This window comes from Cavia porcellus, unplaced genomic scaffold (genome assembly GCF_034190915.1).
Source record: "Cavia porcellus strain 051 isolate PalLab524CR breed Dunkin Hartley unplaced genomic scaffold, mCavPor4.1 scaffold_8, whole genome shotgun sequence".
Classification (NCBI taxonomy): domain Eukaryota; kingdom Metazoa; phylum Chordata; class Mammalia; order Rodentia; family Caviidae; genus Cavia; species Cavia porcellus.
In genome coordinates, this window is record NW_026947491.1 from 64202590 (window position 1) to 64222158 (window position 19569).

General features: G+C 36.6%; 1 protein-coding gene across 1 annotated transcript in view; it reads left to right on the forward strand.

Annotated features, from left to right (window-relative positions):
• Lgr5 (leucine rich repeat containing G protein-coupled receptor 5) overlaps positions 1 to 19569 on the forward strand; it is a 129365-nt gene that overhangs the window by 40177 nt on the left and 69619 nt on the right. The window contains exon 2 of the mRNA XM_063255142.1: positions 15303 to 15374. Within this exon, the coding sequence (XP_063111212.1) occupies positions 15303 to 15374 (72 nt within the window). The remainder of the gene's footprint in view (positions 1 to 15302; positions 15375 to 19569) is intronic.

Consider the following 19569-nt stretch of genomic DNA (forward strand, 5'->3'; position numbering starts at 1 on the left):
CTTCTGAAACCATGAGCCAAAATAAATCTTTCATCTTTCAAGTTGCTGTTAGGTATTTGGTCATGGCAACAAAAATCTGCCTAACACAACCAAGGAAAGTATAATCAATCTCCATCGACATCAGCTAATTAAATCCTTTCAAGTGCCAGACACTGTGCTAAGAGTGTTTACCTATGCTACCTCTGTTAATCCTCACCCTAACCACTTGAAATAGTGTTAAAATACTGCATTAAGAATTTAAGACGATAAAGGCACGAAAGTCAACAATAACAGTGACTGGTGGTTGAACTGTTCTTTGAAATTCTGGTTTCTTTCTGGTTTCTTTCTTTTCTTTTTTTTTTTAATTTTATTTAAGGAGAAAAAGAAAAAAAGCAGAGAAAGGGTTCGGGTTATACAGATTTACAGAAAAAAATAAACAGTAGGAAATCACTAGTTAATGAATTACATATTGTCATCTTAGAAATAGTTGTTCAAGTTACAAAATTAAAGCTTATAAAGTGGACATCCAACAGTGAGACTGCAAACAGTTCTGTTCAATGATCCAACAAAACTCAGTAATATCATTATCTATCTTATATACTTAAATATACATGCAGTTATATCGTTTAGAGCACTTTCTTTTCCTCTCTTTTGTACAATGACAATTACCCATTTTGGGTTTTGTTGCTCCCACAGTTCTTATTATTTTTTTGGAAGGGAGTAGAACCAAATGTGACATAACAGAACAGAGTCAATCAAATCAAAAGGGTGGACACAATAGATAATGTAAAAGCATAATTCAAGGTGATCAACAATGGTTACCATAATGCCTCCCGCTATCTCTAATAGAATTGCCTATATCATCAGTTATAATAAAATTGAACAAAACAGTAAAGAACAAAACTGGCAAAACCAAAACATTGGAGACATTACAGGTCTTCAAAAGTAGATAACAGTCAACCAGAAAGGGCGTCATAATGAATCCCACTATCTTCACAGCTGTTGCCTAAACTTTTGAACCTGGTACTATCAAGCAAAACAGAATAGAAGGACACCAGTCAAAACAAGATGGTGAGAGCAATACAGGGCTTTAAATCAAGATAATGGAAAGTCAAAGTGGGTTACTATAATATATCCTGCTATTTTTTATTTATTTTTCCCTTAATTAAAAGGATAAAAATAAAAAAGTAAATAATAAAATGGAGATTGAGATAAAAGAGGGCATAACAGCAAAACAGCACAGATCAAAACATAACCATTTAAACAAAATAGTGTTTCACCACAAGATAATCCCGACATAAAAGTAGTTACCATATTGTCTCTTTCCTTGAAATCTTTGAGTATAACTTCGTATACTGTAGCATCAAATATATCAAAACAATGTAAAACCATTTAAGAGAATGACAGTATTACAGGGTATTTAGAATCAACTAACAGAAAATGAACAATGGTTTCTGTATAATCTCCTTGTCTATAAAAATTTTTGCTTATACTATCATACATAATAAAATCCAATAAGACACAACCTGTTTAGACCAATGGAGACAGAAGAACAAAAGCTTGATGAGACTTCAAAACAAGATGATACTAAATCAGTATTACCTACTAAGATGTCATTTTCTCCAAAATAGCTGTTCCTATCATCCAATCTTCTCTGCCTCATTTCTGTTGAGCTCTTTTTCTGTCATTAGTTGTCAGTTTGTCTTCTTCATTTTGTTTTCTGCTCCATTCATTGTGGCCTCTCTGCCACTATTTCTGGATTCTTCGTATTTTTCTTTTTTAGAATATCCTGCAGTATTCTCTGTAGAGTTGAATTAGTGGTTGCATATTCTCCTAGTTCCTCTTTATCCTGGAAGCACCTTGTTTTTCCATCAATGTCCAGGGATAGTTGTGCAGAATATATCAATCTTGGCTGGAGGTTATTATCTTTCAAAGCTTGAATTATTTCCCCCCACACTCTTCGTGATTTGATGGTTTGTGCCGAGAAGTCTGCTGTAATTCTGATGGGTGTTCCCTTGTAAGTGATCTGTTTCTTGTCTCTGACGGCTTTTAATATTCTGTTCTTGTATTGGATTTCTGGAATTTTAATTATTGTATGCCTGGGTGTTGCTCTGTTTGAGTTGTAGGTGGCTGGGGTCCTGTGTGCTTCATACAACTGAGTATCTTTACCTTTTGCTAAATTAGGAAAATTCTCCTGGAATTATTTCTGTGAGTAGTTTTTGTAGTTCATTTGTTTGTGTCCCTACTTCTTTTTTTATGTTCTTAATTCTTAAGTTATAGATCCTCTTATCATCTTCTAGTCTTTGTATTATTGCTGTTTGTTTCTTTGTTATTTTTAAGAAGTTTTTCATTTCATGCTCCCATATTACAAATCTGTACTCCAGTTCAGATAATCTGTCCTTAGTTTCTTTCAAGCTGTTATGCCAGTTTTCAATAGAATTTTTAGTTTCCTGGTAATCTCTTTGAACCTGGTAACCTCTTTGAACATATTCTATGCTTTCTCTATTTTCTCCATCAAACAATTCTCCCCTCTTTTTCTGTTCTTCCATTCCACCCTCTGTTTTTTCTTGGGTGGTGCTTAGCATTTCTGTAACTATTCTGCTTATGTCTAGCTTCAGGTCATTAATAACTTCATTCCTGAACTTGTCTATGAGGCTCTGGAGATAGTGCTTTATATCTATTGGTGCTGTGTCTGCTATTGCCTCTTTCTCAGGATTGGGGCCCGAGGACCCTTTCTTGTTGCTGCCTCTTCCCATATTCTTTATTTGTTATATATGCAAGCATATATAGGAGGCCCAGCTTCCTTCCCTGTCAGCCACAGTCTGATTGAATTGTGCCGGCTAGGTGTTCCCGCCCATCGCAGCACACCAGGAAGTTGCAGACCAGGCAGCCTATGCGGATCCGCCCCTCCAGGTCACCTTCAGGCACTGGGATCTGGGTTGTGCTAGGCTACTGGGTCTCAGCCAGCAGCATCACATAGGCTAGGCACTGCTCACCAATCCTGCTTGAGAGAGGGATATGTGACTGAAGTCACTGCAGCACCCTTTTCCCGCAGGTCTGCCCGGTCCCAGAATGTCCTCTGTTGGAGTCTCCTAGACCGTGGAAGAATCCCAGTTTCTCTCACTCACCGCAGGTCAATGCACAGCTCCCTGCCCATCCTGCTTTCTACTCCGTTCACCAATTCCCGTTCTCAGAGCTTTCGCTCATCTCTCTCCCTGCCGAGCAGATGTAGACGCAGCAGCAGCAGCAGGAAACCCAAATCGCAGCTTCCAATGCCGCGGGCTCCAGCTTCCACACTGAGGCTTTTCTGTTTCTGTTATAGCACCAGGATTGCATTCCCAGTTGGTTTCTCTCAGCTCAATTCATTCTTGGGTCAGCGGGGCATATCTCCACTTGCTTATGATTCCTTACTCCGCACCATTCCTGAATTCTAAGCTGGGTCTTTCAGAGAGCCTCCGTAGCTGCTGCTATCTGTCCACCATGTTCTCCTGGAAGTCTGGTTTCTTTCTTAAGTCTGTTCCTTGTTTTCTTTCATTGTACAATTGTTCTACTCTGTGGATAGCAGGCAACCAACAAAAGTATTTTAGACCATGGGATGACACTGAATGATGTAGATCAGACCCGTCTTTTCAACAATGACAAGTCAGAGTCCTTGTGTGTGTTTCAGAGTATTAGATGATATGTGATTGCAAGAGAAAAAGTTCACTACTGGCATGGAAGGGTCCCATTGTGAGACCATATCTGAAGCTACAAGACACTTCAGTTTTTTGGTTACTATAAGGTAGGAAAAAAGTGGAAATCTCTGCCTGAATAAAATAAAGTAGACCTAGATCTTTTAATAAACACTTTTGGAAGATTTTCTTTGGAATGTTGCCTTGAGAGTGTTTTTTGTATAATTATTATGAAGCTACAGCCCCAAAATCATTTAACAGTGACTCAATGTCAAAGCCTTATTGCATTATATATGTGCTGTATCTTTATAGCTTTATCTGTCATTATGGCCTTTTGGTCAGTATTTTATTTTATATTTTCATTATCCAATTATAAAGTAGTAAATTACTTTCTAAGCATTTATGGTATAAAAGGGAAATAGAGAATGTCCTTTCAAATTCCCTTTTTTTAATGGGTAAAAACTCATTAGAAATTTATACTTTCTGTCTTTGAAATGACAAAATTAATAGTGCCCCGTGTGTAAGTCATGTTCAGTGATTCTCAACCAAGGGCAACCTGACCCCGAGCAACATTTATTTGGTAATACCTGTAACGAAGTATCACAGACTGAGTAGTTTAAACAATACCCATTGATTTCATCATTGTTCTAGGGGTTAAAAGTTCAACATCAAGGTGTCAGGTTTTGGGTTTCTGCTAACCATCCCCCTTGGTGTGTGAATTTTCACCTCCTCCTGTGTCTCCACATAGGCTTTCTTCTGTACCTGTCTGTATCCAAATTTTCTCTTACAGGGGTAAAAGTCACATTGGATTGCAGCCCTCTCTAATTAACTTGTTTTGCCCTGCTTTTTAAAAGACCTTGTCTCTAAATGCAGTCACATTCTGAATTTCTAAGGGCAAGAATTTCAACACAGATTTTAAAAGGACATGATTCAACGCATTAAAACGCAGACAATTCTTAATTATCACAATTAGGGTATTACTGACATCTAAGCCCCAGGAATGCTGCTAGACACCTTCCAACACATAGGCTATCCACTCACACATGGCAAAGAATCATCCAGCCCAGAACAGCAATAGTGTCAAAGCTGAATTTTGTCCTAATTCCAAAGTTAACTGTTTGATTTTTTTCTAACCATAAAGAAAAAACAAAATATATTAGTCAAGTGAAAATTAGCATTATGAATTATAACACAATTTTATCAGGATTCTGAAAATATTTATGCTTAGATATCACATGAAGAACTCATTTTTCCACACCAAGTTTCAAGGCCACTTCTTAGGAAAAATTAGGTTCTGATATTACTGTACCCTAAAGACAAACTTGGAAGACTTTATGGTCACGAAAGTACTTTGGAAACTATAAATTTCTATTCTAAAAATTGGGGCTGATGTTATAAAGGAGGAAAGTGAAATACAACATAAAATATTAGTTCTTTTATTCTTTAGGGAAAAAAATTAAGATAAATTCAGATGGACAAGGGAGAGGGAAAGACTGAAGACAGAAAAAAAGCATTAGCAGTGTGTTAAAGTGTTTGTCCAGTGGGAAGCTGGAGAAACCAACCAGAATTTCAAACTGTGGGGGTGGGAGATGGATCAAGAGCTTCAGACCAGGAAGAAACCAAAGATGATGTCCAAAGACCGAGCGGAAGTGCAGTAGATGTCTAAACACGTCGTGTGAATAAGAATCTACTAAAGGAGCGGGCAAAGAAGAACAGCCGACAGGAATGTCACCAGGTGCAAAATAATGAACAGGAGGCTCTTCCTTACATCTGTACAGCGTCTCAAGAGTGAAACAGAGCAAGCAAATACGAGGACTTGAATTTAAGTTATGTCAGCAAAAACACAGATACTATATCATGAATTCCAGAGTACAGTATAGTCATAGAGGGAGGACCCCACAAACTCTGGAGTCAGATAGATAGCTCAGACCCTGACTCTGTCACCTATTGTTTGTGTCACCTTAGGGAAGCTATTTAAATTCTGCATACCTTTGTTTCCTTGTGTATAAAATGGACTGTTGCTTGGACAGTAAAAATTGTATGAGGTGTGTGTGTGTGTATGTGTGTGTGTACGCACGTAAAAAATGGTTTGCACAAATAATATTATTCTAGAAATATTTAAGAGATATAGTCAATAGAAATGTTGACCATTTAATTGAGAGTGGGGATAAAAGACAGGTTATATGAAAAAAAATAAGCCTGAGGTTTCCTGCTTGCTTGACTGCGAGAACGAGAATGCATTAATCAAAACAAGGAGACACAAAAAGGAAAACTAATTTGAAAAAAATAAAGAGAATACTGAGTTCAATTTGACATGTGTTTAGTTTTCAGTAACTGATCAGTTAATGGAATAGAGAAGCCAGACTAAGGCAAAATAGATCCAGAATGCAGGTTCTTAACTCTTTCAAAGAATATCTTTGAAACCCCAGAAGTAATATTAGAAGAGGAAAGATTACCAGCCTTTTACCTACATAACAATGTCTAGTGTCACCTCCAATAGTAAGTATGTTTTATCGCTACTGTGAAGGTCATCAAATAAGTTCTGCTGGCACTTTGAAAAAAAAAGTGTGTGTGGGAGGGGGATATCTTCACAGGCAAGAGTTATAAAAAAAGATGCTCCACTCTGTTAGATATAAGAGAAATGCAAACTAAAATCACAATGAGATACCATTGTAGACCTGCTAAAATGACTAAAATGAAAAAGAGAAATAATACCATCAGTGACAACAAATGACAAAAAAACAGCTGGTATTCTCAAGGAATACTTGGTAGGAGTACAAATCAATAACCCACTTTAGAAAACTAATTTGGAGTATCTATTAAAATTAAAATATCTTACTGATAGCTTGATATATGCATTCACCCTGCAATTTCACTTCTAGATATATTCCCAACACACATTTATATGTTCAACAAAAGGCACATTGAAAAATGTTTATAGTAGCACTCTTCATCACAGCACAATCTGGGAACAACTCAAGCATCTTTGAACAGCTGAGTGGATAAATTCATTGTGGTATAATAGCAAAATGAAATAGTATATTATACTAAGAATAAATGAACTGCAGCTATGCGCAGCATAAGGATGAACTAATAATGAGCAAAGAACACACATAATGCATTATGTGATTCTGTTTATAGAAAGATCAAAGATAACAAAAATAAAATAAAGTCTTTGAAGTCAGGAGATAATTTGCTTTGGGTAGGAAATAGTGAGTGGAAGGAAATCTAAGGGGGCTTCAGAGGCAATGGCCAAGTTTTATTTCTTGACTTCAACTGGATTATAAGATATATTCACACTGTTGAAATTAATCAGGACAGACACTTGAAATGTATGCATTTTCCTGTACTGTTATGCTAAAACATTTTTAAAGGAAAATTGCTTTAAAATTTAAAGCAACAGCAGAAAAAAGTACCTGGAAATAGCATTACTCATATTATTTAGCCATGAGCACTCACAAAATGCTACTTAAGCCTGCAGCTTTCCTTCTGAAATTCACAAGGGGCAGTTCATCTCCTGGAGCAAAGCTGAAAAATGACCAATTAAAACGTGCGGAAATATCTGCATCAAAGATTTCTGTTTAACCAAGTATCTGGCAGAGAACTAAATGCTACTGGATCTTCCAAGATGAATTCAAAATTATTGTACTTAGCAGAGATAGTAATTGAACTGTGCTGTTACACAGGAAATGTTTGTCTGTGTGGCAGAAATTAAAAAGAATGTCAATTGTTGTTGTTTTATTTGTTTAATCATAGCACCATTGAGAGTGACCTCTTCATTCACTGATTCATGTACCGAGCCTCAAATGTAGGCAGTGTGGCTAGATTTAGGACGGCGGAGTAAGTACCTACTACCATCATTCTTCCTACAATATACCCCCAAAATTATAGTAAGGATACTTTAGCAGAGGAGGGGAAAAGAAAAATAAAGAGAGAAGAACTGGGGAGAAGGAGGAAGAAAAAGAGAGAAGCAACAACAGCAGTGTCTTGGTATGTGGGCATGTGGGTGGAAAGGGATCTTTCAATGGATGAGACTCTTTAAGAAATTTCTAGGATAGAAAGAAAATAGAATCACCCAAAGAGGAAAACCTAATTATAAGCAAGAAATCATTTTGGAAAGTAAGCACAACATAAATAGGGGTTTCTAAAGCATTTTATCCCATAAATTTTCTGTACCTCCTAGCCTTTATAGTCATGTAATCACTTGATAAGAAGCATAATATTTTTTTAAATGAATTGAGTAAGACCACCTCCTCCATCATAGGAAGGCTGCAATGGAAGAAAGCCCAATTCAATATAAGTAACTCCAATATGACAAAAATCCATTAAGACCTGAAAATGCTATGTTGGAAAAAAGAATAGCTGTTGGCTACAAGGAGTTGGAGCCTATTGTGGAAGATACTCACATATCTTCTCTGTGTATCATTAAATGTATGGGTGATAGGACAATGGACAATGGGCAAATCACTTACATTAACCTTGAGGCTCAGAGAAGAAGATAAAAGCAGGTCTGAGTCTTGAAAGACAAAAGGCAATCAGTATTTCAGGTTGGGAAAGAATTGGTATCTCTAATAGAGGAGCATGTATGCAATATTAAGACATGTAATCATTTGACCATTTGGAATGTCAAAGAGGTCATTGGGTTTTAAATAGGGTGGTGATGTGGTGAATTCTGTATTTTTGAGACATCTCAACTGGAAAGCAGGCCTAAAGGTATAAGACTTATAGCAGACAGCCACAGAATTGGGAAATCAACTTCAGATGACTGATTCAGAGATGTGAGAGCCTTCAGCAGGGCACAGTAAGGAAGAAGAAAGGAGACAGGTTCAGGGAATGAAAAAAAGGAAGATGATTTGAACGGCAGCCAAGCCTTTGGCTTTGTTGATGGGAAGATGGTAGCAGCATTAACTAGAAACTGGATCTACAGAAAAAAACAAAAACAAGTTTGAAGCAGTTTGGAAATAATTATGTTCATGATGAAAATGTTACATTTATGTAAAGCTGCTAGTGGATATACCCAGAAGGAAAGTGGTTATATGATTCATAAATTTAGGAAAGGTTAAGACTAGAAGTATGAATTTAGGGGAGATTATGTGCATCTGAGTGATACTTAAACTTACAGAAGGAAATAATAGCCTTCAAGAAGAAAAGGCAGTGGTTGAAGAGTGTTAGCCCAAAATCAAAACTCCAGAGAACACTAACTTTTAAAAAATAGATAGAAGAAAATATCACAAAAGAATGTGAGATTCTGCACAAATCACAAGTTTGCGTATTTGTCTCTGTTATGCAAAGTGGAAAGATTGAGAGACTATAAAAAGAATCCTGAAAGAACAAATGACTTGGAAACCAATACAGTATAGAATTTCAGGGGGAAAAAACAAGCCTAATACAAGAGAGGAGCCCAGGAGTCAAATGTTCATTACCTTTGGCAATCTGAAGGCTGCTGATTCTTGACAGGAGCAGATTCTTGACAAGGTAGGGATGGAGAATCTGTCTGCGGGTTAGAGAGGAAAGGAAATGTGAAGACTGTGAATGTAGACTAGCCACAGTTCCAAAGGGAATGAAATCAGGTCACAGCTAAAGAGACGAAATCAAAAGATCTTGGTTTTGGTTCAGTAGGAAATAAGACTTGACCATGTTTATGTATTAAAAAGGAAAAAGTTAAAATACAGAAAATATGAATTATTCATGATATGTCTTTGTTCCAACTGTTGTAGCAATTTAGCATAGAGTGGATAACTTAAACAACAATTTACTTCTCCCAGTTCTAAGGCTGAGAAGTCCAAGATCAAAGTTCTAATAGACCCAGTGTCTGCTGAGTCTGCTTCTCAGTTTTTCAGATGGTTTTCTTCTCATCATATCCACACATGGCAATCAGCAGAGATCTCTTGTGTCTGTTCTTATAAGAACACTAATGCAAACGATTCCACCTGCAGGGTACCAAATGCTCCACCTCCAAACACTACTATTTTAAGGATGAAGAGTTTGACATATGAACCAGAGCGGAGGATAAACATTTAATTCGTAAAATAATGTGCTGTAACATGCTAAAAGGTACAGGACCCCTGAGGAAAGCTGAACAAGAAGAAAAGTTAAGTATAGTAAGCAGGGGACAAAGGAGAATAAGAACTTGACCAACTTCATCTTTGCTGGTCCAAAGAATCCTGTATTTCCATGAAGTGAAAGAGAAGGCGTCTCATAGGCATGATGGGAGTGGTTGTCGATTAAGAGGTTTGAGGCAACTAGTAAAGATTGGTAACAGTTCCTGCGGGAGTAAGTAAAGCAATAACAAATAACAGAATTGTGCAGCAGTGTTGAGAACCCACAAAGATCATAAATTTATAGTCACAAGTGTGCACATTTGTCAAGTTTTTCATTTCTAGTAGCACTCAGTACCCTGAAATAGTAACAGAGAAAATGAATTATGGTGCTTTTTCAGAGCTGGAGTTTTTCCAGGAGAGTGAAACAAATATGGGAATGGGAGTTGAGAGTGTTGGATCCAGGTGATCAACATGTGATCCAAGCTAAACGGTTAGGCTGAGACAAGGTTTGATACTGATACTGCAAGTATCAAGCGACTGAGATTGGAAGATAGAAACATGGGGGTTCCATTGAACCAAAACGTGAATGGTGGGGACAGGCTACAGGGGAGCAGTAATTTGGAAATGGAGAGGATAATTCATTCCAGGGAAAAAGCATCACAAATATAAAGAGAGATGCAAAGGGTAATAATAGCAAGAATTTCCCTGTCCCTGGGGCACACACTGCAGGGAACAGTGCAGCGTAAGATCAGAACGGTAGTTTATATAAAGCCAGGTTGTGAAGAAATCGTCTTCACTCAGCTGCAGTGAGGCAAGCTGTGTTCTGCACAGAAGCTCCTCCTTTGGGCTGAATTCTGGGCTATGCTCTGTTTGCCAGGCCATTCACCTTCCTGTACAAACTGCTCCAGAGAAGCAAATTCCTTTCTGTCATTCTTTACAGAGCCCTCCCAGGAGAAAGAACCTTTTTCTAAGCCATTTACCTGAGGGAAGCATTTTTTATTGGCTCTGAGTGGACTGCTTCAGGCAACTTCACCTGCTTTAATATACAAGATAATCTAGAATGAGGAGACCCAGCCAAGCATGGAGAGAAAGTTACCAGCAGAATAAGAACCTGACCTAAGCAGCCAAGTAACAAAAACGATCAGATCCAGAAGTGAACTCTGTGGTAGAATTACCCATGTATCATTTCTGGACACAGGGATGATAGAATAGGGCAGAGGTGAAGATGATTCAGCTTTATACTTCACATTATACCTATAAGAAAACCTTACCACAATTAATGCTCAATAAGCATTTTTTAAATAAAAAAAGTTGCAAGTAACAAAAATAGTTTCATGTCTGTTGTGTTGGAACCCATATGAACTCATAGGAAATAACACCTTTAATTATTTTAAGCCTGCAAATGTTAAGTGAGTTGCTGAGTTTAAAGAACGCATCTAGAATTTAAGTTACACCTGTGCAATGGTATTCAGCCTTGGCTGAATATGCAAATCACCTGAGAAGCTTGTAAAATTCCCAGTGCCCATTCTGGGTCATTTAACTCAGAAACTCTGGAATGAGACACAAGCATCAACATGCTTTTAAAGCTCCACGATGATCCCAATATATAGCCAACTGCCTGCAAGGAACTTTGCAAGCCCTATTTCAGATATCTAGACAGGATCATTAACACAGCAATGACAAGAGATGAGGCCGAATGGTTTAACCTGTTTCACCATCTGGTCACAATCAAACCTTCCATTTCTCATGAAATCTTTTTACATTGTGAATAGTTCTTCAAAATTAATTTCTACTTCTTAGCAAAAGATGAAAAATTTAAGAAATCCATTTTCTAACTTCACTGATTTTAAGAAGCTGAACTATGGGGAACATATGGTTAAAATAGGACTATTTTAAAAGAGTACCTTAAAAAAAAGAATAACTTAAACAGTGAATTACACAAAGGCTTGGAAATTATTTTAAAACCTTTCATTTGTTGCTAAAGTTATATACATGCCAGGACTCAAAAGGAACAAATACTAAAAAAAAAAAAAAGCAGAAAGTTTAAAAATAATTTAAGGGTCAGATTAAGGATATAGTCGTTCCCCTCCTCCCTTAGGGAATATGTTGCAAGACCACCAGGATAGGCAAGAACCCATGGATAATACTAAATAAATACTTTTTTCCATACATACATTTATGATGAAGTTTAATTTATAAGTCAGACACAGTCAGCTATTAACAGTGGCGAGTAATAAAATGATTTTAATGATAAATTTATGTAAAATAAAAATTACGTGAATGTGGCATCTCTCTCCAAATACATTGTACCATACACATTTATGGACAGGTAGAGTACATAGCATGGATATATTGAACAAACGTTCAACGCACATTCCAATGGGGTGGGATGGGGTGGGGTGGGATGGGGTGGGGTAGGATGGGGTGGGATGGGTGAGATTTCCCCCATGCTGCTTGGAATAGAAAGCAATTTATAGGTTGTGAACTATTTCTGGAATTTTCCCCTTCATATTTTTGACTGTTGTTGACTACAGGTAACTAAAATTGGAAAATAAAACCTTAAGTAAGAAGGACGACTGTGTCTAGTAAAGAGCAGAAATGTTGCTAGATAAAAAATTAAAAATAAAGACTGTAGGTAAAGTGAGCCTTCCCACCGGGTCTTGCACTGTGACCCAACAGCCGCTTCCCTTTCTGAGGTTCCTTTTCCTTCTCTGTCATGAACATCCCCACCCTTTTGGGCACACATCTACTCTATCACTGGACATTCTCTCATTCTATTGTTTTTACCTGAAGGTGAGCTCCTGGATATAATATAAACCTTGACTTTCACGAAGTAACGCCAAGAAGAACATTGCTAACCAAAAAGTGAATCAAAGACCCGTGCCTGACCTTGGCTGTTTATTACCTATCCACAGCAGATAAAAGTTTTATAATTCAGATTTAGAAACTTTTATAGTAATTTGATAATCTCTGTTGAATCACATAATAAAATATTGATGACTATACTTTTAACTTGTATTTTTATTTCATGTTTCTAGAAAGAATTTTTATAAGCCTGTAACACATTAGAAATTTATAAAAATTAGTCTTTCCTGACAGTTGATTTGGGATGCAGCAAAAAAGAAGGACCATGGTCCAGTGATATAGCTCACTGGCATAAGCAACTGCCTGGCAAGGTCAAAGACCTGAGTTCAAGTTCCAGTACCAAAAAAAAAAAAAGGAGAAGAAGGACCATGGTTACACTTGAACATCAGTGCAAATGTGCACACAGAAGTGCAAGAATGAATGCAGACAAATTAATTCTTATCCTGCTGATTTTGAATTTTATTTTAAAAGTTCATTTCACTTGATCTTAGATTATTGTTACCAGAAATTACTTTCTGTTATAAGCTTGTACAAGCTACTAGAAATTCTTAAAAAAAAAAAAAAAAAAAAGTCTGTATTAGAAAAAATGTGATAAAGGGTTAGTTTAGTAGTACTAGCTCATTTTCTAAGAACCACAGTATAACTTGTCAGGTAACAGAAAAGTTGTTAATTCCTTCTGGAAAAGGCAACGGCTTTTCTTCTTAAGAGAATTAAGACACACTTTTCTGATTGGGAGTTGCTAATCATAGAGTTTTGTATTATTAGCATAATAATGCCCTTGTTTAAATATAAGGAAGCCTGAGAAAATAGTTCGGTTTTCTAAGAACATGCAGTTAGCAAATGGGAAGCTGGGGTTCAAACCCCATGCTCTATGCTCTGAAACCAGACGCTACACTTTTTTTTCCTGGACTCCTATGCCATGCAAAATGTTCTGGTGGGAATCAGAGACTGAATGCTTTTGTAAGCTTCACTTTCAGAAATGCTGAAATATGGAACATACATTAAACTAATATGGAGTGCTTGCGTCTCTCCTCAATATATAAGTATCCTTAGTTATATTTTCAGATTTCTGTACATAGCCAAGATCAGTGTTTGTCCAAAAGTGATTTACACATTACACAGAAGAATATAGGCGAGAAAAGTCAGGGCTGTCCACACCAACTGTTTGACGTAGAGGCCGTTTTGAACTCAGTTACTAATAAATGTTTTCCAAAAGCAAACCACTGTGGTCCTAAAAAGGGAACCAGGGAGATATCAATTCCAAATACATGAGGATCCCTGAGAAATACTAAGTCACTGCAGGGATCTTATCATCACTGTGAGGAATCCAAAGGTTGTACTAACTGGTTTAATACATGACTGTCCAATAAACTAAATAATATTGCTAACTGATAGAAATGCTTGCATAAAAACTTGAAACTATTAATTCCTTGACTCTTCACCTAAACATACTAGAAAAATACATTTTAAAAAAATTATAGGCAGTGCAAATGTTTAAGTCTATATCAGTAGCACTGTTTAGCTTTAGACTGAGAATATAGCATTTATTTAGCTGTATTATTGTACCCTAATAGATTAAAAATATGTAATTCTATTTGGTTTGAGAGAATGCCATACTCTAAAACATTTTCTCTTCCTTGGAAGTGACTTTTTTAAAAACAGAAAGTGAACAATTCCTCAACTCCTAGCATCACTGATTTAAAGTTAATATTTGATAAAGGAACTAAGTCATAGATTTTGAAATCAGCTGGATAGATACAATGGGTGTGTCCACTTTAATAACAGGAATAATTGAGATTGTAAAAACAACCACTTCATTTTAAGATAAATTTTAAGTATGGAAACTTAACCTGAGATTACAACGCCATTAGTTCTAAATCTTTAGGGCAAAGCAACAAGTCAATTTCTTAAAATGAATCTGCAACTAACTGTATGCATGAGGCTGAGTCTGTCTTGATGAGAATATGCATAGCCATAAGACTTGACCTGGAGATATAGAGGGCATACACCAGTAATGTTGTAGGACGTGTAAGAGACAGTAAAGAAATAGAAAAATAAAATTTAATTACGCAGAGTTTTGCTTAAAACAAAAATTGATTGAGTTTTGCCCAGAGTGGCTTGTTGTTTCCTGCGCCAGGAACTACTGTGCAGCCCAGCAGGAAGTGTGCTACAGAGTAGGATCACCTTACACCCTTGTTTTATGGTTCATTTCACTTATTTAATGCAATCTGAGAACCTGCAAAAGGAGCATGTTTGAAGGAGGGAATAGGTTTTTTTTGTCTTGTTTTGTTTTAAGTTTCTTTGAATCAAAACATTTGTTTTTACAAGGAACTTAAAATCCCAGAGAAACAGGACTTCTAGAGTTGCATGGTGAAGACATTTCTCTTTGTCACAAAATTTAAAGCAAGACACAAAGTTGAGTTATGTCTAAAGTTATGTCTGTTTCCTTTGCTGTCCTTCTCACATGATTTTAAACATGAAGAATTATGACTGTACCCATGAATGGCCTAAAGCATTGTGAATTCTATGCAAGCTTCTCCTAGGGTCTCTAATTTGATAGCGCACCCACAACGGTGGTTTTGCCAGAATGGGGTGGGATATGTTTAAAATGGAAAATCACAATTTATTTGCAAGCTGAGGAATGAGTTCACTTTACTGTATTGCTTGGAAATGTGTGAATGGAACAGCTGGACTTCTTGTGGTTGGCATATGCCCTTCCTCACATATTCTCTGTCTTCCTCTCCAGAGACCTCAGTATGAACAACATCAGTCAGCTGCCCCTGAGTGCCCTGCACAACCTCCGCTTCCTCGAAGAGTTGTAAGTATCACTGTAGTCTTGATGTGTCTAGTCAACACTGGATACCTTCTTGTGCTTGTCTCTCATGCTTGCTGTGGGAACCAGATAAAACAAGGCAGAGAAGCTGTCAGCACCAACCACTTTGGCACATGAGGAAACACTTAGTTGGAGCGGGACTGGGTGGGGGGCGTTGCTTATGATTCTGGAAATCAACTTATAAAAGCGTTTACCATGAGGCTACAACTTTCTAAGGTGAGACTGAGCCAAACAAATTAAAATTTTAAAACAAAGCCTGTTTAGAAGAGCTGGATAGCTCTTTGGAAATAGTTAAGCAGCAGGATATTAGAAGTCTGAATACTGGTTCATGTTTATTAAAATAGCAAGTGAAGCTATAATCAAAACCAAAAACTGCTGCTTGGTTCAACTTATAACTGGGGGAATTGAGTCCACATTGCATAGTACCGAAATTTCTCCTAATCACTTTTAATTACTATTTCCCTACTTTTAAATTGAACTTCCCTCAAGGCTTCAACACAATAAGAAATTCACAGAGGACTTAAAACTGGGGTTTCCTGAATGTACTATAAAAAAATTAAGAATTTTTTTTAAAAAGTGAAGCTAAATTTAGTTAATGATATACAGAAGAACCTTGATTAAGTATAGTAATCACTTTACAGAAGATGAAAAAGAACTGCATAAACCAAAAAATTTGCATTTAAAAATTCATTTGATCTTCCTACCCTGTAGAGTGATGGCAGTGATACACCCTCATGGTCTTCGTGGAGAACGTTTGGCACCACCAGTTGAGTCGGTCCTCTGATTGTTGATTAAAGGAATTGTTCAGGCAGTGACCTCTTTTGAAAACACTTTCTTTATAAACCCCAAAGTCAAGGCACAATCTGGGGAACTATTTAAATTGTCGATCTACCACACAATCCACCATGGGAGCTGGAAAGGATTTTCCAGTGTAACCAAATCACACTACCTTGATCATTTCTTCAACAGGATAATTTCTCCATGCTTGGAATTTTATCTACATTTCTCTTTGATGATGTTATGTTTTCAAAGAAATGTATTGTATGTTACTATTGAAATCAATAGAAAATGGCCAATTTGTTATCAAGTGGTATGCAGGAGAACCTAGGTTACTAAATTTCACAGCAAGTTTTTATTATTTAAGGAATGGATATTCACTCTAGGCTCCAGGATTCTCTTTCTCCCTCTTCTTCTCGGGTCATTTCCATTGATAGAATTTAACCTTCATAAAGATTAGGACCTCGTCTGTCTTAGCCACAGCTGACACATAATAAATAATCAATAAATTTTCAGTGAGTAAAGTCAGAAAAAATAGAACATATGAAAGGAGCTTTTTGTACATGTTAAATGCACTGTGTGTGTGTGTGTGTGTGTGTGTGTGTGTGTGTAACTGGGATTGAACACAGAGCCCCTTTACCACTAAGCTACATCCTAATCCTTTTTATTTATGTATTTATTTTAATTTTGAAATGGATCTCACTAAATTGTCCTTGAACTTGCAGTCCTCCTGCCTGATTATAGACATGTACCACCACATTTGGCTTATTAGTGAATATTTTTAACAATTATTTTTAAAACATTTTAAACATGAGATTTTTCCTAATTACATCCTTATTCTTCTTCCTCTGACTCAATTAATATATAATAGTCCTATTTACCCCTAGACTTCTGAGGTATACATTTTTCTAGAGTCTATTTTTCTTTTTAATTTTCTTCTAATATCCCATGGCAAAATGCTTCCCTTCCCTCCCAACACACACCTCAACTCTAGGCCACAAACTACCAATAAACAATTCACTTCCCCAAGGATTTTGTTTAATAGAATTTTTCCCTGTTTGCCCCACCTCATTCAAAAAGCCTCTTGTTCCTCATGAGGTGAAAGCTAATTCTGTTCCATGGCCAAACTGAGAGAAAAATCACACACAAAATAAAACAGGCTAAGGGAAGAGCAGGGCAAGCTACTGTTTGAAAATACTATTTTCCTGTATCATCTTGTTTTTACCTCTCTGGAAACTCCATCAACAATCTTGACCATAGAAGTACAGAATTTCAGAAATACAGGGGGATACTATTCTTCCCTATTCTGCAGTTCTTTCTTCTGGGTTGACTGACTTAACAAATTTAAAATCAAAACTGCTTTCCCATATATAATGCTGTGTTTCATCTAAATGATACTTTGAAGACATCATTACTCATTTAGTGGCAAGAGGGAGTATTATTCACAGAATCTGGAAAAATGATCATCTCTGTTTGGTTATTTCCTTTGTTCCCAAGGCTAAATTTGGGGGCAGTATGTTATTGCTGTTTATTAAAAAAATACCCTCCTTAGCAGAGCATTTTGATTATGTCTTCATTACACTGCTAATTGTATTAGATTTAGCTATATTTAAGGCTATATTTTCTTTTTGAAACATAAAATCTTCAAAAATAATATAATTATAATAAGAATAACTTACTGTGTGGTAAGTCCTGTTCAAAGTGCTCTACATATACATCATTCCCCTCAATTCTCTTAACAACCCATAAAAGTGGATATTATTTATTATTCTCAGTTAACAGATAAGAAAACTAAAATATAAAGAAAACAAAGAACTTTCCCAAGATAATGAATAGTAAATGTCAGAGCTGAGTTTTAAGCCCAGGTCAAGGCTAAGACTCAAATGACTTTTAAAGCTGTGCTTGGAAAGCAGGAGGCGACTGAGGAATTGTGCCTGGTCTTGTCCCTGGTAGTATGTAGTACAGTGACTTGCACTCAAACTAAAGTCCTGTTATGATAAGTATGTGTTTCCATATCTGTATCTGTGTGGGTGGATGAAAAAGAATAAGAAAAAGATAAGAAAAGAATTGTCTCCATGAAGTAAAGATCAGATATTTATGTTATTAATCCACTACCACTGGCTATGAGTAAAACATTATCAGAATTTTCAGGGATAGGATTTCATAACCTAGTATTGTTCAGCAGCCTGAAAATGTTTGTTAAAATTTCTATCGATACAATATTTATATAAACAACATGTTTTACATAGTATTTTACTTGAACTAACCAAGTGAACATCTATACAGGTAGATGTAGATGTTTAGATATCTGTGTGCATGTATATGTGTTTGTATCTTTTGTGGCAATTAGGCCCTGTTTGAAAGTGTTAAGACTTTCATTGGTCTTATTCAGCTCATTTTATGTCTTATCTCTTGATACATTAAATAAGAAAGCGCTACTGATACTACAAACAATAGTAATAAAACCACTGAGTCTTTTAAAAAATCACTATTAATAAAGCCAAGTTCCCACTCTTCTCTTTTGCTCTAATTACCCAATGTATCGTATTGTTTCCTTAGCTTATTTCATTTAACTATGTTATAAACTGTGTAGACAGCTGTGGTTCACCCCTCATCCATCACTAAAGCTTAACAAAGGTGCCGTAGTTCAAAAACTGGCAAAAAAAATCCATAAAGCCCTAGAGATATTCAACAAGTTAATGTTTAAAAAATATAACTGGATAAAGTGACTATCTGCAGCAAATATTTATGAAGAATAAAAGCCATCAGAGCAAATGGTCTCCTTCTCTAACATTCTGGAGTATTTAGTACCTGTGCAGTAAGTTTTGCCACACTGCGGTCCTGTTTGTTATTGGTTATTTATTTCTTTTTATGACTCTGTAAGGTGACCAGGTGTGCATAAGCCAGTTGTGCTGCTGGTGGTAATATTCTAACACAAAGAGGAAAGCCTTTTTTTTTTTTGGAAATAAGTTTACATGTCGAGAGGCCGTGCCACATAGAGAGAAGCAAACAGTGTTTGGATTCACAAGCTCAAGACTTTCCCGTGGGACCCTTCCACCCACTAGTGGCACTGGGTCTGGGAGGACAACAGGGAGAAGCACAGCCTCTCTTTTATTCTGAGGCTCAACTGAAATTACATCGAAAAAAAGTAAATTTACATATTGAGTTGTATTAGTAAAATGAAAACATCTTCAAGAAGATCCTAATCACTTCCTTTCCTAGTTTAGAGCCTGGTTTTGGAGGATTTCTAGGAATGACCGTGGTTCAGGGAAAGTTATTTCCAGGTCTGAGCATTAAGGCACAAAGACAATGATTACAGGTAGTGCTTCACCAAATTTGAACAGCCTGAAAAATAATTGCATTTCTCTCCCACAGTACCTGTCCCTACGGTGTGAATTCAGTC